This window comes from Trichoplusia ni, chromosome 2, assembly GCF_003590095.1.
Source record: "Trichoplusia ni isolate ovarian cell line Hi5 chromosome 2, tn1, whole genome shotgun sequence".
Lineage (NCBI taxonomy): Eukaryota > Metazoa > Arthropoda > Insecta > Lepidoptera > Noctuidae > Trichoplusia > Trichoplusia ni.
The window spans coordinates 4696091-4719576 of NC_039479.1; the positions used below are offsets into that span (position 1 = coordinate 4696091).

At 33.7% G+C, this 23486-nt stretch overlaps 3 protein-coding genes across 4 annotated transcripts; 1 reads left to right on the forward strand and 2 right to left on the reverse strand.

The window, feature by feature from the left end:
• Window positions 1-9496: 9496 nt before the first annotated feature.
• Window positions 9497-11217, reverse strand: LOC113504416 (actin-related protein 3). The gene has a single exon (XM_026886680.1). It carries the CDS (start codon window positions 11103-11105, stop codon window positions 9849-9851), a length of 1257 nt encoding a protein of 418 aa, XP_026742481.1. The 5' UTR covers window positions 11106-11217; the 3' UTR covers window positions 9497-9848.
• A 2523-nt stretch (window positions 11218-13740) lies between these two features.
• Window positions 13741-17063, reverse strand: LOC113504428 (leptin receptor gene-related protein). Of its 2 annotated transcripts, XM_026886714.1 has the most exons (4): window positions 16921-17063; window positions 15735-15809; window positions 14905-15085; window positions 13741-14018 (listed from the first exon to the last, which is right to left on the reverse strand). In XM_026886714.1, exons 1-4 carry the CDS (start codon window positions 16935-16937, stop codon window positions 13905-13907), a joined length of 387 nt encoding a protein of 128 aa, XP_026742515.1. In that variant the 5' UTR covers window positions 16938-17063; the 3' UTR covers window positions 13741-13904. The 2 variants fall into 2 exon arrangements, with proteins under 2 accessions (XP_026742515.1, XP_026742506.1); XM_026886705.1 differs by lacking the exon at window positions 16921-17063 and having other exon boundaries at window positions 15735-16044.
• Window positions 17064-17405: 342 nt separating this feature from the next.
• Window positions 17406-21451, forward strand: LOC113504420 (DNA-directed RNA polymerases I, II, and III subunit RPABC1). The gene is made up of 6 exons (XM_026886693.1): window positions 17406-17601; window positions 17802-17890; window positions 18430-18608; window positions 18907-19069; window positions 19507-19585; window positions 21344-21451. The coding sequence occupies exons 1-6, from the start codon at window positions 17545-17547 to the stop codon at window positions 21407-21409; spliced, it is 633 nt and encodes a 210-aa protein (XP_026742494.1). The 5' UTR covers window positions 17406-17544; the 3' UTR covers window positions 21410-21451.
• Window positions 21452-23486: the final 2035 nt, after the last annotated feature.

Sequence of the window (23486 nt, forward strand, 5' to 3'; positions counted from 1 at the left end):
GATTTTCTTACCCTTTTGACATTCTACCATGCGGTCTTTTGTCAAAAGTGGAATATGAATTCGATGTCTTTCGCTTAATGTATTTTTCGCTTAATAAGTTTTCAATAATAATAAGGTCGATAAACAAAAAAAAAACTGAAACGAAATATTTTAAAATTAATAAGATTACATACCTACACGTAAATTCTTAATCGATTAAATGTGAACTTTCTGTGCACAAACGTGGCATCCAAATACATAAATAATGAAGATAAAGTACTGCTTTTGATAAACCAAGTACATGTTCTATGTAAATGTTCGTATCGCGAACGAATTCATACTTAACGTTCACGTCATAAATCAAAATGAAATTGCATTACTCTCGGATAGGTAACACGGTTACACCGTCATATAAGATCAGCTTTTAGTAACTTGAATCTAATATTAAAAGAGATTTCCTTGTCTGATTTTTTTTATTTGAACCTTGCAAATGTATGGTGGTAGATTGTAGATTTAGACTCATTGCAAAAAAAGTACATAATTGACTCTTTCAAAGTTAGTCTAGAGCCATAAAGACCAGTTACATGTATTAGAACTCTAACGTTGACGAGTGACGCTGATGAATGGCTCCAATCTCTGAACTAACAAATCAAAGTCACGTCACTTATTAAAAAGGAATGTCGTTCTCGACGATTTGAGGATGTCTATTCGTTTTCTAATCTAATGCGATGTGACAGGATTTAAACACTGGATTTTCCTTTGGATCTAAGTAATTTAATCCTATTATTAGTCACATGCTCAAAGACATCTAGACTCAGAACAAGCATTCGTGGATCACACACACCACACGCTTGTCCTACGCGGGGATCGACCTCGCGACACATCGCAATGGATTAGATGTGATGACCTATACTACTCGACTATCCGTGCAGTCTGATTTAATGGTCGGTTTCTTTGTTCCATCATATAAATGTAAACTTTACTACAAATACCCGTTGGTTTCGGTTGTGTTGTTTGTTTTCCGTAAGTGATAAATCATGAATGATGTATGTGGGTGTAATGGGGGGTATTCACAAAGGGTTCGGCGCAGGTGTTGTGGTCTTCCATGTTATAAGCGGTTTATTGTCATTCCAAAACTTCACCTTGGATGACACTTTTCGGGTAATTTGAAAGGCGGGTCAGTTAAGGATGGGAATAGCTTTTAATGCTGACTGGCAAATAATGAATGAAGAAAGAAGAATGAATTCAGAGTACTAAAATACAAAAAAATATTCAAAAAGTCAACCCGAGACGTGAAGCACTATTTAAATTTTTCGTGATGACCTTTATTTGTTTTTAAAGTATATGAATACCTGTCTCTAATTCAGCACCTACTTTAAAAATAAAAGTGCTTTCAAAATTTGAATACGCAACCTTAGAAAATCAATTAACTCAGATTTTTTTACAGTCTGTCTGTCTATCCCACTTAGCTTTAAAACTTGACGGACAGCTGACTATATAAAAAAAAGAACAAAGGCTTTTCTAGCTGATAAAATGAAGAGGTTTGTTAACAAAAAATATTTTTATTACTAGAGACAATTTCTATTTCGTTGGACTTATTACAGATAAGCTATTTAAAAATAGTTTAAAACCGGGTGAAACAACGCTCCTTAGCTAGTCAACCGTAAAACACCTTTATACAAAATATAATCCTCGGTTACAGAAGCAAACAACAATATTAGTAGATAACGCTGCTACCCAAATTATTTTCCAAAATTAACAAAATTGAATATCAAATGCGAATCCTATGTTTTGTTTTAAAATCATGATAAATTGCTGTTATTTATATTATTTTCAGTCTGTTACTTTATTATTAAAGTACTCGCTGTATCTGATAAGCATTGCATCATTCAGCAGTATTCATCATCATCATTTTTTTATATTATACATTAAGTTTAAAGAACTTACCATTGTTTTTTGATGAAATGATTCCGCACTTGTTTGATCACTTTCCTTTTCTTACAATACGTTAAGTCAACACTAAGTGTATCCTATTTACGAACAGTTTGCAAAAAGGGGGGCCTGTTTGCAAAAACCTGCCACCGAGTCGTGAAGTAATATTGTTGCACTTGTGTAAGCGTGACAGCGCATTACACAGCTTAGAGCGGTATCTCTCTTCCACTACGGAAATTACTTTCTAGGGTAATGGCAGTCCCTCAAAACAGACATATTTGTGTTCAAGCAGAGATCGAATTCGCAATACTTTCCACACATTAGCACTACACTCTGACGTTCACCACTCTGACTACCTACAACACTAAAACGGGTAACAAAATAAAATAACCATTACAATACTCAACCTTATAATTCAGAGGGTAGGGTACAAAACAATTTACTCTACATATCTACGTAGGTAAATGTCTAGCAGAATAATTAAAAACCTCGTGGTTGCCTCCGGCGCAGGGGGCATAGGAAAACAATGGTTGCACTTTGCAATTAGCTGTAACCGTTCCCCTGATAAGTCTACCCAGCTGCGTAATATTAAGACAATGTTATTCAATACGACAGTAAATGTGCTCATACTAGATTTTTTGCTCATCGAGCTTAAAAAGAACGGGTAGACTTAAATAACGACCTCTCAAGTGCGAGACGGCCTCGAGCAACAGAGGGCTCTGTGCAAATAGGCTAAAGAAAAATAAAACATCATTTTTGGTACTCAAAGTTATTTGGATTTGTTGTTATAGCGGTATCAAAAATACATCATCTTTGATCATTTTAACTATCACTAACAACTTTCAGACCGACAGACAACGGTGCCTCATTAATAGGTATAGTCCCGTTTTATTTTAATTTTTTCTACAGTCTCCTAAAAAATATAGAATCTTGCATATTACCTACTATCTGACTTTTTAAGATCTTTCTTTCAAATTTTTCAATCTCAATTTTGTAACTGCAATAACCCAGCGTTAAAAATAGATGTTCAGATACTGAATAAGCAAGAACTTGTGATTTTTAGAAAAGAGGTTACAATTGTTTATTATTAGGTGAAGGGTTGATGAATTAGGGTGCTGTCAAGTAGGTACGATTTTGGCTTTCCCTTGCTTTTACATTGAGTAACCCAATTGAATTTGAAGCAAAATACAACATATTGAAAACCTTTAAACATATTCAATCTATTTCCGCAAATAAATATTCTAAAAGCATCTCTCTTTAGTAACCAACTCTGAACTCTACAATTTCTAGGAGTACAAACAGATTGTGGTTAATTTAATGGACGTCATACTGATTTGAAAGCTACCTGCGGCCATTGATTGGGTCTGAATGAGTTTTGATTCCCGCATCGGTCAGCAACTATAATTGGATTAGGATACCTGTTGAGAAAATTCCCAGAAAGGGATTTAGAGGAATCTGCGTCGTTTTAAGCAACTTGTGAAACTGTAACCTAGATACGAATGTTACAGATTTGAAAGTCAGAATCCTTTGGGGATGTTTACGTGATTCTTTTATGCTGGTAACACACATTCGCACTTAACACATAGTTTTGGCATGCTCGGAAGAGCTCGTGGCTAAGCTATAACCGCATAAGTGATTCGATCACAGGTTAAGCTATGCTTGACGCGGTTGGTCCGTAGATGGGTGACCATCTTTGTCACAACGAGTTCCTCCGTGTTTCGGAAGGCACGTTAAATTGTGGGTCAGGGCTGTTATTCTGTAAGGCTAGGCCAATGACATAGTTTTGGCATGCCTTAAAAATATTACAATCTCTTAGTAACCTTTTGGACGTTGTAGGTACCTTACCACGACTATCAATGCTTATTTTTGAGTAGGGGTTTTGCTTATCTAACACTATATTGCTTGTTGGTAATAATGTCACCATATTTAAAATCTGATATCTCCAGTTCGCGTAGGTACCCTCCAGGACTAACTTCCACTTCAGTACCTGCCTCAAGAATTCCAAAATTTTATCAAACCATATTTGTGGCAATTTCCACATAAAATGGATTCCACCACTTGTTCCATCATTTATTATTCAATACAAGTAACTTGATTTATTCAAAGAACTTAAATACAGTTACTCTTGATTCCGATAGACTGGCTGACTGATTCCGATAGAGGAAAATCTGAACAAAAAGCTCACGTGTTTGTAATAAACTGTTAACGTGTGTAATGTCTTGTGAACTTACACAACATACAGCCCCAACGGCACTGTTTGCATATCTTTGAAAAAAACTTTAGCAAGTTCCGAAGTAGATACTATGTATCGTACATTACATATAGTTACATTACCTTTTTTCTGGCCTGTATGCAAAAACGTTAACCTTTTGCTGTGGTCGGATAACAAGAAACTACGCTCCTAAACAAGGTGTCAGGTATTTCCATAACAGATTTTATCGGAATAAGTCAGACCGTTTGAGAGTGTAGAGGATTCAAAAATACAAAAGCCCTCAAGAACTTTCCCCTTAATCACCTTGATACAGTTTATCCGTCTCTTACCACGCTGTAGAAATTATTTTTTAAAATATGATGTTTTTCAATTGTCGACATACATTAGTAGGTATTAGATACTAATTACCTACCTATAGCTACTTTTAGGTACCAAGTAAATCTTATTACTCATTTCTGTATTTCTAAAACCATAAGTAGGTAACGAGGACACCTAGAAACAGAAATACAAAACTAAGCTTCAGTTTTAATTATTTATAAGTCAGAAGTCACCAGCTTCGCTCGACTGACACAGACAAAAGATTTACATATTAAAATGTGGATTTATAAAACATGCACAGTTCTGCGATTATATTATGTGCATACATTTCAGGCACTTTTATACTTTGAGTCGCATATTTTTTAATCTGCAGAAGCTTCACACGTACTTTATTGCTTATCGATTATGATAAATACTCTATGTATTGCCATATAAAATTTCTACTAATTTGGTATAATTTAAAAAAACCTTAAGTTTAAAGTTCAGTTTCCTAACTTTCTCTTCTTGAGACCTTTTTCAGTTCCTTTTTTTCTTTTTACCTTTGCATTGATGAATCCCATGGAATATTTATTATTCAACGAAAGTACAATTTTAAAATTACATTTGTTTTTATAGTTAAAAATCCTCGCCAAACATTTCGTTTAAAGGCGAGAAGCGCTCTTTTCTTTTTCTTACTAACTATTTAAGTAAGTACTCTATATTATAAAATTAAAAAGAATTATAAAATCAAAACAAAAATAAAAAATACATATTTATCATAAAGGGTGTAAAATTAAAGAAAGCGCAATGCTTTCTTTAATAAAGGATAAGGATAATAGTCATTATAACAATTCCTAATTAAGGAGTTTGCATATATACCTAACAATTCTCCTTCGTCTTTTTCGATCACGTGTTTAGTCCGTTACCTACGATTTTGGACGACTTCACTTCTGCTTTAGTAAGTTGTTATAATGACACAATAACCCACATTAAATAGGTACCTCCTATTGAGAAAGTCCATACATTGGTAAACCCCTTTACATTCAGCAGTGAAGTTAGAAGGACTTCTTGAAGTTGACTGTTTGTAAATACAGAAACTCTAATTGGTAGCCGGCTAGCTATGTACCCATTATTGAAGTTAATAAACTCGTTTCCTAAGCCGGAAACTACACTTGTTCCCAACCTTTGAAGAGTTGGCAAGATTTCCTATTACCCACTGGTTTCTCGACTTCAACTTTGTGTTCAAGGAATCCAACAGTTTTATTTACTTGCTCAAACTAGTAGCGGCCGACATAGTTTACAAAAGAAACTACCACAAAACCGATTGTGTTTGATTATCCCTGTTGCGAGTTTTTCAGAAGAAATGGGAGATGACCCTCAATTTCGTACAAAAATAATAGTGTGTTGAACATTTTTGCTGTAGGATACTATAATGACAAACTTCGTCAGGAGAGAGTTCGGTTAGAACCCGGTTTAGTCGACAAAATCGATCAAGGAGTACTAATCCTTAAAAAGAAAAAAGATGGCAGCGAAATATAAACAGGTACTTGCTACTTATGACGAAAATAAAAACAGTAAGAAGTGGCGCTATTTAGTTTACACGACCTCATTAGGAAAGGGTACCTATAATGTTGCGATTACCTAACCATGCGTAGTCAACCTTTTGTGACCATATAACCCATAGGGAGTTATAACATGCCCCTTTTAGAAACACTACCAATTTTTATGGCAACATTACACTCAAATAGAAGTGAGACAAACAATATTATTATCGGCCATTACACATTATAGATATTCCACGTTTATAGCCGATTACTAAGGGCCCATTCCGGTTTATTACTTCGTTAAGCACCCTTTTCGATACTAATTACTTTCATGTATGAAAGCTGAGTAAGATATAGAGATTAAAGGGTGAACACCTTATTAATCTATTTTTTTTTAATATGAGGTGCACATTTACAGAATTTAGGAACTTACCTACATTGATTTGGCCTTCTTGCAAAGTGATATTTCGTCAATTTTGGCGTCAAAAAAGCGCGTTTTTTAATCAATGTAGTTGACTGTTTAGGGTTTCTTTTTCAGGCGTAATTTCTTTGGAAAACTTTTGACCAATTACTATCGACGCTTACAATATTCTCAGACCTATTAGAAATGTTCTTTGGATATTTAATCAACGATTAATAAACAGTTCTTTTTCTGTCTGGCTCTGGATGTAATATTAAGACTTTACCTATATTAAAATAAGGGTGAAATTAGAGTATTTTTTTACGAATCTTAATTTAAATTAAATATTTAAAGTAACTCTTCACTGTTTTTTTACATTTTTTTTTTAAGCTACCGACACTTACTAGATAATGACTGTAGTAGATACGCAAGACTAATGTAAACAAAAAAGCATCCGTTAGAGATACCGCCATCAACGAAAATATATATCCTGTTGTGATGAAAAAAAATATCGTACCAACCTTACACCATCAAATGCGAGTTAAGTCCAAATATTTTTTCGTTATTTCTTCCTTATGATTTCCTGCCTGTTGCTACGCTTCCTCTATCGAAGAAAACATAATTTGATGTTCGTGGAATGCCAAGTTACGTGCAGCGTCGGTCAGGTAATTCCAATAACCAAGTAGGGATAAACTTGGTTAATAGGAATGGAAGTCGTCAGTTAAACGTTCAGGAATTGATGTTTTATACATTTTTGGAGTCCATAACAGTCACCTGTGGACCTTAAGGCCTGTGATAATTTACTCTTAGTGTGGAAAATACCTTCAAGAAAATGAATTTTTAGTACCTATTTAGGTTTAGGTTTTACCTACCTACTGCTTTCGTCTGATAGACAATTGTTTTAGTTTCACAAAACTCTTTCCGTCTGTTCTAAAGAAGTCTGGAAATAGTAAAAAAAAAGTCAGTACGTTTTAAATAAAAAGTAACGCACTACATATTGCTGATTATCTACATTTTGAAGTGAATTACCAGAGAACACAATGTTTCATTTAAAAATCTAATTTTATCGACATGTAGCCACTTAGGTACCTATAAGTCACAGCCTTTCCGAAATTTTGTTATAAAACTACCCATTTTATAAATTCCGTCTAAAAACCAAAGTATATATATTATTTATGTATCTACGTATTATTCGTAAATAGAGATTTTAACATTTTTTCCAAAATTATTTCAGTTTGATTGATAAAGCAACTAAGGGTAAAAGACGTCTTCTTTCTAAACTAAATTCTGTTAAACTTCTACCTATTTCAGAACGCCATTTAACATGCAACCTCAATATGTTCCGAAAATAACTGTAGAGAGCTTTTGAACATGTCCCACTAAAGGCTACAAACTCAAACGATGTATTTCTAGTCACGTCTTACTTTCGGAGTCTGTTGCTAAATTTTATAACGAATACTTCAGTCGTCAGACTCGGCTAAAGTGACTCTAAAAAGCCTTCCGACAAAAATATCACAAAAAATCCCACGTTGGGCGCCAGGAACAAACCGATACCAATTTCGCAAAATCACTTCGGACACAAAACTAAACTATATCAATGGGCAATGTAAGTTCAAAATTGTAACCAATCTATGTATGCGTCAGCGAGGCGTGGAATTGGAAAGGATTCGTTCGAAAATTGGCTCTTTTGAGCACATCGTGTAAGCCGCAACGTACCGAGTCGAAATCACCACGCTAATTAGAGGGGTGCTTTGTAAAAATGGGAAACAGCGTGCGTACCACCTGGGAAAAGTCATATGGACTTAGGGTTGTCGCGATAGGTAAGCAGCTAATTAGCCCTCGCGTTAAGTAGGATGCACCTACCTGCCTTCTAAATAGGTACGTAGAAAAGGTATGTTCTTACACGACTTTTATCTGAAGAGGGTGTCCAAACAGCTGGGGCAAGGTTGCGATTGACTTTTAAAAAAATAACTAATTTCGTCATCAAGACTCCAAGCATTATCAAGAAGTTCTACTCCTACACATACATGTATAGACCTACTTACTAACTAAATCATAATCAACATAAATTCTTATTTAAGCTATCGTGAAAGTACCGCTGCCGATTACATATTACAAATCTGTAGGCACCTGCACACGTTCGGCACTCACATGGCCCTAGAAGATAGTTTACACTAGGAAAGATCTGTTAAGCTACTAGACAGTTCTCACATTAATTAGAACGAGGAATGAAAAGAGAAACACTTCACATTCACGAATATAGTAGATAGTGAATGTGGTAAAACTCGAAATGTCTGTTTAAAAAGATATAAAAAGACTTCACTCTGAAAGCCATTTTGTCAAATAGTGAGTTTCGTGTAATTATGAAGTTAAAACTGAGAGGATTTCTTTGAAATGACAAAAAGGAGCTAAATTTGAGTTCATTTCAAAATAAATGTATAGGTACACTGTCACGTAGAAGGGCTTAATTATATGGTAATCTCATACATCAGAACTGTTTAAGGAATTTAGGACTTCTGGTATAAAAAATAAATTTAAAGTCATGCATTAGCAGTGTTTAATATTTTAGTGAAAATCTATTTAAAGAACAAAAATATTGAACTGGCTTCAAATAAAATACTACAAAGACAAACTTGATTATTTTTATGGGACTAAATGATGGCTTTATTACCACGTTAAATTGAAAAAGAATCAACAAAAACGGTTCATCCAGTACGAAATTCTGTGGTAACAAACAAAACAGACAAATTGAAAACCCGCTCCTTTTTGAAGTCGGTTGATAGGAGATATAAGGTCAATGTTATTGAGTTGGTGATTGCATAAATTGTATGTTTACCAACACTTTTTATCAACATAAAGTTTTAAATGGCCAATAAAGATCCTGTATCTTTATTGGCCATTGTTAAACTTAAAATAAAAATATTTTTTATCTTTTCTTACAGCTCATTAGCAAACCAGGATGCTTAATAGCGCCATCTATTGTTGCGATAGAGAAATAAGATAATCAACTGGTACCTAGTGATTGTATTGAATACTTTATCAATAGATTAGTCTACAGTAACACATTTTACGAAAAGACACGTAAAGTTTCTGAAAAATAGAGTATGGGAACAAATTAATATCAACACTAATAAAAGACAATGACTTTATTATCAAGACTCTATATTTGGTAAAAAGCTGGAATGCAATCTGAAATGCCTTTTAATTACAATAAACCCAGCCAAGTAATTAGATTTTACATGAATTTCAATACTTTAGTAATATTAGTATTAATCATAAACATAATGTTGGAATTAATGTTATTATACAAAAACTATGCTCTAATATTGATGTAGCAACATTTTGTTACACTTATAAAATAGGCATACTTAGTAAGTCTCTATTAAAGTAAAATAAATCTTAAAATTATAAATTCATAATAATTGCTTAAAAATAGTCAACTTTTTCATTATTGACTGAATACTGGCAATGAATTTCTATACAATTATGTCATGGTGCCAAATACAGGGTTGTGTCTGCAAATACTGGGGCCATACTCCATGTATGCTTGTTTTGTGTGACACACTTGATAGAACTCAGGGGTAGAGCCGAGCATACTGCCGCCAAACCAGACGGCATACCGCTGCATGTTGTGAGAAATGACCTGCACATCAACCGGTTTAGGTGTGATGCGGCCCTCTGACAAAGTGGTAGACAGCTTCAGTCTAGCATCCACTGTCCTCTTGATATCACGCTGTAATCTCCTCCCAAAGTCACGGAACATTGTTGATCCACCAGACAGCACAATGTTACCATACAAGCCTCTCCTTACATCAATAGGACATGACTGAATCACCTCATCAACCATCTCATTTAGGGGAACAGTGAAGTCAGCATTAGAGAACTCTGGGTGGAAGAATATTTCAGGTCCCAAGAACCTTTCATATCCAACATCTACTGAGAATGGATTCTTGGTAATAGCATTAATACCAGTGTATTTTTTCATCCATTTACCGGGGTCTGCATCATATTTCGCAAACTCTTTAGCTATGTCGGGGCAAATGTAACTGTATCGCTCTTTAATAGCTTTGGCAGTCTCCAAGCTCTGTTCCGGTGGGATACCTACTTCGCGTTCACGAAGTAATGACTGAATAAATGAGGTAATGTTTCTACCTGCAATAGGTATATGCTTGATACAAGATCCTATGACATATCCTTCAGCAACAGGCACAATGTGGGTCACACCATCTCCACTGTCAACCACAATACCAGTGAATGTGCGTTCTGCAGATGTTCGCGACTTCCACGACGCCGCGAGGGCCAGTACAGCCTGAACAGCTATATACAAGCCAGGCACATTGAATGACTCAAACATAATCTCAGCTAAGTACTCCCTGTTCTCAGGAGTGTTTAGTGGAGGTTCAGTGAGCAGGAAATGATGATCTTCCGGCTCCGCCCTTAGGTATTTGAAGATACACTGTTCGATGTAACGCTCCATTAGATCCCAATCTTCAACAAGACCATGTCGTACGGGATACTTCACCGAGTACCCCGTGGCGTCAAATGCTTCATCGCCGATGAAGAAATCTAAATCCTCAACGGCCTTAGTCATCCGTCGAGTGCTTTGGTCACCGACTTTCGCAGTTTCTTTTATCGCTATGGCTGACGGAATGATAAACTGCGGTTCCTTGTTGCCGGCAAAGCCCAGCTTGGTGTACCCCGTGCCGACGTCGATGACACAAGCTGGTAAATGGTCACCCATGTTTCTATATTATATTTACTACGTACTGTTTTAATTATCAAAAAGTATTAAGGAAAACTTTAATGGGTGCGGTACAATCACTGTGGATTCACGAAATTGACGTGTGAGACAATATGTCAAAGTAGCGGATGATGATTAATACACGTTCCATTCTACTAAGCTCACTTTATTCAATTTCACAAACAGTGTCCTGAATTAACTCTTTCTATTATATCATGTATAGAAAGAAGTTAATTTCGCAAAAAATATATCGCAGAAAAGGAAAATCTGACTATTAAGTTCGATTTATTTTCGATGTTTGTTGAAAACTACAAGCCTCATCAACTAAAATGGAACGTTTTTAATTTTTACATTCCATTTCTCATAATTTTAAGATTTGTTCAAAATATTTAAAAATAACTTCATCAACTCTCCCAAGTAGCCAATAGTATTTGTAAATCACGCATTATGAATGCTCACGAATTGATCTAGGGCTCTTATCAAAAGTCTAATTCAAATTCTATCCTAGTTGCTCAACTAGGATAGAATCTCAACTATATCCCACGCACTTAAGTGGTTTGCAGTCCTTTCTTATAATATGTCTTGTCCATTACATACATAAGTATACAAATGATTTTAATCAGTCAAGTTTTTCATTCCTAATGGGTTAGAAACATGTAAGAAAATTGTATTATTCATCACTTAACAGTATTATTTAATGATCCAACGGTTTACTCACGCGTATTTATTGGAAGTGCCCGACTAGTTTCGGCCACAAACGGAGCTGATGCGGTGAGGTGGCGAGTCGAACTGGTTGGGAGTTACATACTTAACAATATTCAACATAAGGTGAGCAGCGTAGACGACTTTCCGAGGCGCACTTTTTAATCTGAAAATAGATCCTATGCAATAATATTCAGTAACGCACTCAACGCGCCAAAAGTTAGGCGCACATAAAATCCATGTGATTCGGGCAGATCGCACCGCGCCGCTTCACAAAACTGCACACTTCAGTCGGCACTCTGCATTTGCTAGGAGTTGTCGCAACGCACGCGATCATGGCGCCAGAGGTCGATGTAACACTGATGAAATGATCGAAGATGTACATTGTCTGCGTTGAGTCTGTGAAACATCCGCGACCGACTTTTTGCGCGCCATACAGACTTTTTGTGCGCCACGCAGACTTTTTGAGCGCCGCAGACTCGATCGCACAAAGACTCCGTTGCTCCTAAAGGGTAGGCGGTACCATACCACAATGGACATAAAATAAAACAACAAATTAAAAAGCAGCTGATATTTATTGTGACCTGATACTAATGCTATATTTACACAATTAACATTACAGGAATGCAATTGTAACGTACAATTTCAATTTTAAAAATATTTCTATCAATTTTATTGTTTCAGGAAGTTTAAATACCAAAATTTATTCAGCCAATATTTGTACAACACTATTATTGCTGCAACGACAAGTTTGCAAAAATTTCGAGACAATGGAATGGTTTTCGATTACATTTTACATTACGCGTTTCGTTAAGAAATAGAAGGCGAACATTTAGCGAAACATGCAGTGCATTGCATAACATTTCATTATACAGCCTTCAATTCAAGCAGCGCAACAAATTAACGTTATAGCCCGAATTCACTGCAAAATAAACTGCGTCTATACACTAAAGCGATAGATTTATAATTGTTACAATATAGTTCTAGTATACAGGTATTTGGTACATTTTGATTTCCAAACTTCTGAGATGATTTCATTGACATCACTAGTTGATTTTCGATTATCTATATCTGCTATTTATACATCACTGGGCTATGACTAAAGGCAGCAACCGGTTTTATTTATAACATTATATAACGTGTAAATTTTGGTGTCTTCCCACTATAATTGTTTGAGTTTGTATAGAGCATGAGTACTGTGCTTACATTACGGTTATTAATAATTATGTGTATTTTTAACAAAGTTAACAGGTAACAATGTCTTTTCTTAACAATATTATATTGACTGTAGGCATTTTTGAGACCTATTTAAGAAAATTTAATATACACAGTACAATCTCTTCTTAATTGTATACAATATCTGAAAATTGTTCTGAATTCCAGTTTGATAATAAAAAAATATTTCCAATTATTTCTTACACTAAAATTTCTCTTAATCCAAGTTTAAATAGTAACAAATATAATATTGTTTGTTAAATATGTGAGTAACATATTATGTATTTCATATTAAAATTCACTTTTTATTGTTAAAAATATATTTTTTTAATTAGTATTTCAACATATAAGTGAGAGTTCGTAACTGCAAAATTCCAAATAAATTCAAACACAAAATAATTTAAAAACACAAATACTTGGATGTTCTGTAAAAATAAAACTTCAGTCTATTGAATTAAAATTGTAATGCAAATAATAAAAATATTGCATTACATCTTTATGAATAATATAAACAACCATTTTAAACACAAAACAAAATGAATAACAAATGATTTTTAGTCAATCTACAATCAATCTTTTAAAATAACGTTGCAGATACGAGCCATCACAACCATACCATTCAAATGACAATTTTATATTGCTTTATTCTCATTTACGCTAGTCCAAATACTGGATATCATAACAGGCATGCCTAATTTTAATCAATAAATTTTAATGAAAAAAAAAAATGTTAACAACATCATTTCTTCATAACTCCTTCACGGTTACTCTATCAGTATCAATATCAGACTTAATCATAAACAAAACCACAACATTATCTTACGATACAATATATTATTCGCCTAAGATCGTCCATTGAACTTACAACAACATTTAGATCTCTCACCACATCGTATAGTCAGTGTCGTCCATGTCAAAGATGGTGAAGAAACCGAGGATGGTGAGGTACACAATGATGTTACCTGCCAGCGTTAAATAACAAGCGCCCCACATTATCTGAGGAAGATGAGAACACAGATTATATACCTATGCGTCATAATAATATACCATATATTTTAAGAACAAACACATAGTCCAACTTCAGATGAAAAACAGATCCAAACTTGATGATTTTTTGATGGGCTTAAAGAATCAACAAAGTCTGTTCATCCAGACCGAACATCTGATATAATAATGAAAAAAATACAGTCAATTTGAAAACCACCTGATTTTTGAAGATGATTGAAAATTTTGATAAAACTTTTTAGTTTTTTAATTTAGATAAGGAATGGTTTTCTTCTTGAATCACTAACAAGCAACAAAACATACACATACATCTGCTCATTTCATATTGTAAGATAGGATCAGTTTTCCATTGTTCTAGATAAGATTATTACGACAACAAAGGTCTAGACAATGATAGTAATATTATTAACCATTGTTAAGAAAACTACAGTTTATACATACTTTTAGAAATATCACTGTCAAAACCTATTTTGTTGCGAGTAGGTAAACTAATAAAAAAAAGTTGCGCAGTGGTATAAACACTTTATGCGACATTTTTAGATTTTCTTTTACAAGCATAAGTGTGATTTACGAAAGCTTATTTTTCGTCTGGGTAGTATATGTACAGAATAAAAAAGTAATTTGCTTTTAAAAAACTACTTCTGCAGTAACGAATTTACTCCTTGTATCGCGAGGGTGTATTCAAGACGCACGCACAATGATACCTAGACGCAACCCAAGCACTCGTTGATCACACAAACAAAAACAAAAAGCTCATACTATACGCGGGGATCGAACCCGCGAAACGTCGTGTTCAGTGGTTTTGGCGTGGTGGCCTCAACCACTCGTCATCCGGCAGTCAATGAACTACAAAATTTTATAATTATAAGATACATACCACTGCAGCACGAGCTAGCACCACGGGCAGGGCGAATGAGCTGACAATGAAACCCATAGTGATAAAGATGGCAGACTCCATGCAGGCCATGTGAGTGCCGCCCTCTGTGTGACGGCGCGCGATCATCGTCGGGATCGGGCAGAGCACGTAGAACAGAACTACAAAGAATGGCCACCATTGCCTGGAAACATAAATCGATGATGTGTCATTATTTTTATAAGCTATGTTTTATAGTAAATAAGACTGCTGCTGCTGCTGCATTGTTGAAACGAGAACGGCATACTATGCGTATTGAAGTTTCGAGTCTAAAATCGCGATTAAGACCTTTTCATATTCTAACTAGCTGTTGTAGTCAGGCCCTGTACAAATCGAAAATAAGGCGGAAACAATAAGCCGAGATAAAAACTAAAGTACTAAATTTCTTCTAAATCCATTCAGTGGTTTTTTTGTGAGAGAGGAACAAACATTCATACATACAAACTTTCGTATTTATAATACTAGAAGGAATTAGTCAATATATATGACTTTGAAGCATCTATAACATGCCTAACTATTTAGCCTTAATATTTCCCCAGCTAATATAATTATTGACACTCCTATAACTTGTAGAGTAGTACCTGATGATGAGCAGCTCCAACACATCACAGAAATACGAACTACTAGCTACACTACACAACATAAAACTTACCTCATCATTAGCATATTAAGAGATCAAATATAAATCCGGAAGTAGGTTTACCAATCATATAACCACTGTAATTTGAATCATTATTTCATTTTTCATTAGTAAAACCACTTTTGCTTACTAAAAAAGAACATCAGATACTCACTTATACTGTGGTAAGGCACATGCAAGAATGACAAAAGTCATTCCAATGGAACCAGCAAAAGCGAGAGACACCAGACTGAAAAACAAACATTCCATATTCATATAACTGTTACACTGAGATTTATCATAATTAAAAATATAAATATTTCGTTTTATAATTAATACAAAATGTAAATAATCAAGTTGGCTTTGTATGTCACATATTGCTGAGTGATATTTGTACTGTTCAAGTTATCAAAATTCAAGTCATTACTTTAAAAAAAAACTCTCTTAGTAATTGTACATGTGGCACAGGGGTTTCACAAACATCCAAGTCACATGCACAAAGACACTCAGACACCAATATCTGACTGATGATTATGATAAATAATAATAGATAATAATTGCACAGACCAGGTTGGATTGTTCCTTGTAGATGTTCCATACTATTTTGAAAATCCTCATTCACAACTGGGTTTCCCTATAATGCAGGCTCAGTGGCCTGTGACTTGTGTAGACATGGATGATTATAACAAAATTTTAATAATAATGACAACATACAATCCATTAACACCATTTAGTGCTAATATTGATACATATTACATTAATAGTGTGGTCAACAAGTAATATTATTATGAACTATCTACTTTATTACAAATATGTTTTTACAAAGACAAATGAGTACAAACATACACACATTTTATTAAAACTACAAACTAAGAAGAGCTTGCTTCTTGCACTCAGCTATATAAGCTAAAGAATTCTACAGACAAATATGCTCAACAAAAGTAATCATTATAAACATCGGAAATATATGTGGCTAACTAGGAAATAAGTCCTTGTGAACACTAACAATGCTTCTTTATCTAATGTAAATTATCAAAGTTTGATGAACTCTCCGTTGTTTGAAGAACAAGAAATTTGAGATCGAATTTAAATGTCAGTATTGTATTTCTTGTACTCATTTAATTAAATCCATCGAAGGACGAGTGTAGTAATTATATCAAATTAAAGTATATAAACGCCTTACCCTGTTCCATAGCAACGATGCATTGTACATGAAAAAGAAATATAGAAATTAGACAGCTGTAGCAATAGTTTTCCAAAATATATTTGTAAATAACATGACTCATCCTGCCCACAAAGACGTCCTGCTATGTTAGTAGGACAAAAACGTTTCACACTAATGTAATATCCATTAATACGAACCCTTAATACCAGCCATTGCTTTTAATCACTGTTGTCTTACGATATTAAAGCTAAAATTCACTATTTAAACCGCACGATTCTCAATGAAGGAAACTTCAATGAGAAAATCAACTAATTTGGAGTACGCCACAGATTCACACACAGCTACGATATACAACCACCAATAGTCGAAAAATATTACAGACTGTATAAGTTGTTATAGTCGATTAGAAAATACTGGTACATTTTATTAAAACTCAGTTTATAATGGTAATTTTATCAATACAATATTTTCATATTTCATTGATATGACTAAAGATATTTTTTCTCTTTTTCAAATTAAAAATTACTCTTTAAAGCTTTTGAAATAGCACGAATGTCTAAGTTGAAATCAATTTTTCGGATGTCATTTATCGACTAATATACAAACTTAAGTGCAGTTTTCGTATCAATATTTATAGTCTATAATCAAAAAAGTGTCTGATGAAGTGATGGACTACTGCTGACATTGACAGCAAGTCAACTTCATGGTATCATGTTTGTTTGATGCGCTTTCAAACATTTATTATTTACACTTCTAATAATTCTAAGCATAATTTATAGGAAATATAAGTTTAATTAAGCCAATTATTAAATTCTTTATCATGGATGACGATGCGGAAACCTATAAGCTTTGGCGAATCCGTAAAACAGTTATGCAGGTAAGTGAGGTTATGTTTGTTGAAAGTGCCGAAATTTCTTATTTCCTGCATATAAATAGTTGAACCGTATAAAATAATAATAATCATTGTAAACCTTACTGTTAATGCCTTTTAAAACCAATAAATATGACATATATACCTTGTAAACAAAGGTTTCATGTAAGTTTCTGTATTGATTATCTTTAACTGATCTCTTACAGTTGTGCCATGACCGTGGGTACTTAGTAACACAGGACGAATTGGACCAAACATTGGAACAATTCAAGGAGCAGTTTGGTGACAAGCCCAGGTAAGGCAAAAATTAAAAATTTGCTTCTACGCTAAAAAGTTGGACATATGAAACTCTCAATATAAATAACTTACCCATGTGTAGTCTAGTAGTTTCTGTCACTGTCTGTTCAACTAAAGTTTTCTTTATTTTCTCATCTAGCATCTCCATTTTTCTTATTAATTTTGTTTATCATTCACTTGTTAGATGAAATGATAACTTTGTAAGTAAATTAAAAATGTACTTCTAGCAAAAATTTTGCTATTGTAGGATAATAAATTTTTTAAATCTGTTTTGACATTGTATTTTTTTTCAACCACAGAAAATAGAAATTATAACTCCTTATTCTGTCAATATTAAAAGTTTTTGGCCAGGAATTGAAAGTAAAACCTCTTTTTATTAGCGTCATAGATAATAAATAGGTTTTATTCAGGTTGTTACAACTAGTAACAAATCACATGCAGTCAAAATAGCTTTGTGTTAAATAGTGTTTCTTCATACTTCAATTAATAGAATTCAATTAAAATGAATTATTAAATGCTTTTACTTTTATATTACAGTGAAAAACGCCCAGCAAGAAGTGATTTAATTGTACTGGTAGCTCACAATGATGACCCTACAGATCAGATGTTTGTTTTCTTCCCGGATGAACCTAAGATTGGTATTAAGACCATCAAAACATATTGTACTAGGATGCAAGAAGAAAATATACATAGAGCTATAGTTGTGGTACAAGCAGGTAATTTCTTATGTCTTCAAATATATTTAAAAAAACTAGCTCGGTGCTTTTTCACATTAAAAGACTATAAAATTAAGACTTTGTTCAAACTCAAAATCCTCTCTGGTATCATGTTATGTTAGTATTAAGTACTTACTGCTGTATTGTATCTATTTTTATTCATTTAATAACTTCATGGGAAGAGACCTAGTCCTTTTTAAAGACTTACAGTGCCATAAGTCAAGCATGCAGAGGCCTAATTAATACATGAAACTCACTTGTGTCGAGATATAAATGAACTTTTTATTTATATTCGCAGGTATGACCCCATCAGCAAAGCAGTCGCTAGTGGACATGGCTCCAAAGTACATCCTTGAACAGTTCTTGGAATCAGAACTGCTGATCAATATCACTGAACATGAGTTGGTGCCTGAACACATTGTGCTGACTCCTGATGAGAAGTCTGAATTATTGACTAGATAGTATCCTTTTATAATGGTTTGCGCATTTTTATCTATTAGTTATTTTTTTTTAGTAATTGATGAACTTGGGCTAAAATTGTGGGCTTGTAATCAAAGCTACATAGGATTGATTTTGGTACAGTTTAGACTTTGGTTATGAAGCTATCATTCATTAAAACATGCTTGCCCTTTTTTATTTAAACAGGTTAGTAAGAAGTACTATGTACTATGTAACACGCAAAATGGTTACCTAAGTTAGTGCGAAAAAAATAAAGTTTCTTCAAATACAAAAAAGAAAATATAACTTTAACACAACTTATATTAAAAGTTTATCATGAAAATGATAGCAATTGAATACTGCCTACAAATCAGTTTATGAATAATAGTTTTTATTTAATCGTTTATTTTCCCTTAAGCTATTGTTATAAAATTTTATTTTTCCTTAACAAATACTGCAGTAAATTGAAGGAAAACATGTTGATGAGAATACAGGCTGGTGATCCCGTGGCTAGATATTTTGGACTCAAGAGAGGACAGGTCAGTAAACATTCAAAATACTATCATATTTTAATATAAGAAAATCGGTAAAAAAGCATACTACAAAGAACAAGACAGGAACGCTATTGATATTAGGAGGTTCATTAAGTCTATGTGATGCTATAGATAGAATTTACAGATGTTAATATTTGAAACAAGTGTTTATGCCATTATCCTTTGCAATAAATAGGAATATAGCTGGGGAAAAAGGTGTGAATTGATAATGAAAAGAAGGATGCTAGGATTTTCGCTCTATAATATTTTTTTACTATGTCCGTAGAATTTGTAGTCTACTGTTATCTAACCTTAGTAAAAGTCAATTGCCCAGCACTTAAATGTGATTGTTACACCTATCAATGTAACACTGCTCTATTTGAATATAATTAACAACAAGTTCCATCGTTACGTATTCAAACGAGTGGGAAACATGCAAAAGATATCACTTATGTCCATAAAAGGTGTTATTTATGAGTTCTTTTGCATACGCAGTGACACGCTTTCGTGGTCTAGATATAATTAGCATATTAGATGTTACGTGATAAGACTAATTAGATTTTACTGAGAACTTGAAATTATTGAGACCACTTGATTTTGATTAGATAACTGTGTCATTGGTGTCTTATTCAGTTCTGTACATCTGCTTTTGAAGAATGATTTTTTTAGTGAGGAAACCCTTACCTGCATGAGGTATAGCCATCCCTTTTATGATGGAATAATAACGCATTTTTTATTAGTATTGCTTTATTTATTTTGTTCAAAAATTCAAGGAATTTAATCAAATGAAAATCATATTTTCGAAGCACAAACAGAAATGGTTGTTCCATACATTTGTGTTGTTCACAAATGGCAGGGATCGAACCCAAATACGTCGTAAACAGTGATGCAAACTATTTAACTCAACGATAGTGTGAATAATATAAAGTAAAACATTATAACAATTTAATCATCACTAGGAGTAACTGCTAAAAATAAACCTAAGATAAGTTCAAATATAACTTCAATTAAAAATTAAGTTATTAGAAAAAAAAATCGGTTAAATTGATCATCATTACACTTTATATGATCTATGGTGAAGAAGTATCTTTGTAGCGTGATTTTATATAACAATCTCATTAGGTGTGCGGTAGCATGTTACGTGTTGAAAGTTCTCATGTTTTTGCCAGAACATAAAACGATTTAGATTATTTACCGAATTGTGTGAACGTGATTCTGAACTTTAAGATAATGCACAAATGAAGTGATATCGGTATATTTCATAATGTTTAATCACGACTAAGTACCGCCGATGCGAAACTGTTGCTCTAATTTATGACCGATAATCTAGTCTATTATTATTGAATGATGTGTATCTCTTGGGTAAGACATATGTGATTGACATACGCTGTGCCACATAAGTTGGTGCCTTAGTCCCAAAAACAATAAAGATAAACACTACACAGTAAATATAGTTAAATATATCTACTATACAACAAGTAAGCAAATATATTTTCTACTTAGTATATTTTATTACTAGAACCTAGAACAAATGGGGAACTCTACCATTTGTTGTTAAGTAATGAGTTTGTAAAAAGAGTAGTGAGTCGAAATCACTCATACGATTTCGAAACTTTAAAGAAACCGACAGTTTCATCCTGTCATCATATCATATCATTTAAGGTATTTTGAATGAAATTTCATTGAGGTTGCGTCGACTATTTGAAACATTTTTGTAGTAATATTGTTTTTTTAGAGTCGATGTAATGTAATGTTTTGTTACAGGTGGTGAAGATCATTCGTTCATCGGAGACAGCTGGAAGATACATTTCATATAGATTAGTATGTTAAATTAGGATAATTATGTTAATAAAAATATTTTTAATACCGGTATGCCTATGTTTTTCTTTACATTTCCCGAAAATACTGTATGTAATATTGTACTTATCACACCAATATTTGTCCTGAGTGGGAATCGAACTCACTATTCCCAGTATAGCAGCCAAGGCCACCAACTATTAGCCCAGCAGGTCATAATAATATTATGTCGAACTCAACTAGTTTCGTTTTCATAAGAACTATAACATTAAGTAAAATTAAAAACCTCTGACTTTAGAACCTTCACATCTCATAATTTATTTTGTTGAGTGAGATATTAACATCCTACGCAACGATGATAGCACGTCGATGAGTAAGAGTGCTGTTCGTAAAGCTGATAATTGTTTTCTGCCACCTATCCAAGTTGTCAACAAAGCAATAGAATTTTATGGATCTTAATTGATTTAACATTATCGTTATAGATTCAAATTCTTTGTAAATGGGTGAGTAGGTGTCATGAATTAAGGTATCCGTTTATTTGGACTTTGAATAAATTAGTTGATTGTCAGTACCTACTGTAGCTTTTCATTGCGGTACATACCAGAAGCTGGCATATCTATGGTACGAAAGGCTTGAAGGTTGGTTGTAAGTGATCAATTGACAAAACTTGTTAAAAGTAAAATTAATCGACAGCTGTTTAGGCACTTGAAAACGTTTTGTATGTTTGTCTACACTAGAGCCTACAACAAATGGATTATTTTTAATGGCAAGTACTAAAATGGCATTAATTTTTAATTTCATTCTGTATATTATACTCAAACTTCCGTAGCTGTAACTTAAGTTTTATGTTGTTCTATGTATACAATTGTAAAGTCAAAGTCAAATCAATTAAAACAATGATTACTTAAGTAAACAAACCGCTACCACAGCTACGCCAAACGCCAAAAATGGCGTAAACGAACGAATTAAACAATTAAAATCTTCCATATTGATATTTGTTATGAACTTTCATAAAATACCATGATCTGTTGTGTATAATGGAATCACGCAATACTCATTGTGCTGGGTAAGACGAGCACGCGATGCGCGCGCGCTTCACACGGCGCAAGCGCACCTCGAGTTGCGCACGTCGCAATAAACCAATTACCTACGTTACAAGTACACTTTACGCGAACGCAGGAAATAGGTCCGCGAGCGCGGTAATACGAAATGACTACGATATTAACACGTTTTGAGACATTTTCAAAATGATTGCGAAACGACTCGAGTGAATGTTTTCTTTATTTTTATACGAGAAGTACTTTTTACAAAATATTCTTTGAATAGTAGCAGATTGTTTTGATAGAAAAGTTTTAGGGAATTTGTGAAAATTTTGGTACTTAAATATAATATTGTGTTTGTGAACTATGTTTTCACCGGTTGTGATTTGCTCTGGATGATTTACTGGTAAGTATACGATGTAATCAATTTAACTAGGAATGTTTATTTTGATTTTCAGTCGCAGCGATCTTAAGTTCACATTTTCGTAACTGGGTAATTACCTACTTACATATAAATTCGACATTTATTTGTCACTTAAATGTAAAGATTCTTAAAGCTTAGTTTATCACGTTTAGAGTGCTAAACGCATTCTGAAACGTGTTTCAGAATGCTTTCAACGCCATAGTTTAGCTACTCTAGGATATTTCGAAGAACACTTTTCAGGATTTAGACTTCAATAATGAACTATTAGTATCCTCCTTTTAAAGTGGGGAATCCTCATGGATCTCTCTCAATGACAATCGGATATTGTCAGACTTTTACTGACAAAACCTAATCCGTCGTGCTGCATCATGAGTGTCATGCAAAGTCTGTTTAACATAACTTAACTGAACATAGGATAAGAGTACATAGGATGTTACTTACGGATTTGAATCATATGATAGGTAAAGAGGGAAGCAATGGGTGTATGTCTCTTTCTATCTGAGATCAGCAGGACTACAGCTACCTTTTAAAAAGAACACCTAAAAAACAAAGGTTTCACCCCATTTTAAACGCATCGGTTTAATAATCTATAAGAAATTGACATGCTTTCATACTAAAACTACTGCTGAAGGGTTCATGCTAGAGA

What these genes read in the sequence shown, in the direction of transcription:
- LOC113504420 (XM_026886693.1), top strand. Translation starts at nt 17,545, where the DNA reads ATGGATGACGATGCGGAAACCTATAAGCTTTGGCGAATCCGTAAAACA. An exon ending in TCCGTAAAACAGTTATGCAG is followed by an intron (nt 17,602 to 17,801) that starts GTAAGTGAGGTT and finishes GATCTCTTACAG; the next exon opens with TTGTGCCATGACCGTGGGTA. An exon ending in TCTGAATTATTGACTAGATA is followed by an intron (nt 19,070 to 19,506) that starts GTATCCTTTTAT and finishes CAAATACTGCAG; the next exon opens with TAAATTGAAGGAAAACATGT.
- LOC113504416 (XM_026886680.1), bottom strand. Translation starts at nt 11,105, where the DNA reads ATGGGTGACCATTTACCAGCTTGTGTCATCGACGTCGGCACGGGGTAC.
- LOC113504428 (XM_026886705.1), bottom strand. Translation starts at nt 15,835, where the DNA reads ATGAATATGGAATGTTTGTTTTTCAGTCTGGTGTCTCTCGCTTTTGCT. An exon ending in TGTGCCTTACCACAGTATAA is followed by an intron (nt 15,086 to 15,734) that starts GTGAGTATCTGA and finishes TTATGTTTCCAG; the next exon opens with GCAATGGTGGCCATTCTTTG. An exon ending in TGCTAGCTCGTGCTGCAGTG is followed by an intron (nt 14,019 to 14,904) that starts GTATGTATCTTA and finishes CATCTTCCTCAG; the next exon opens with ATAATGTGGGGCGCTTGTTA.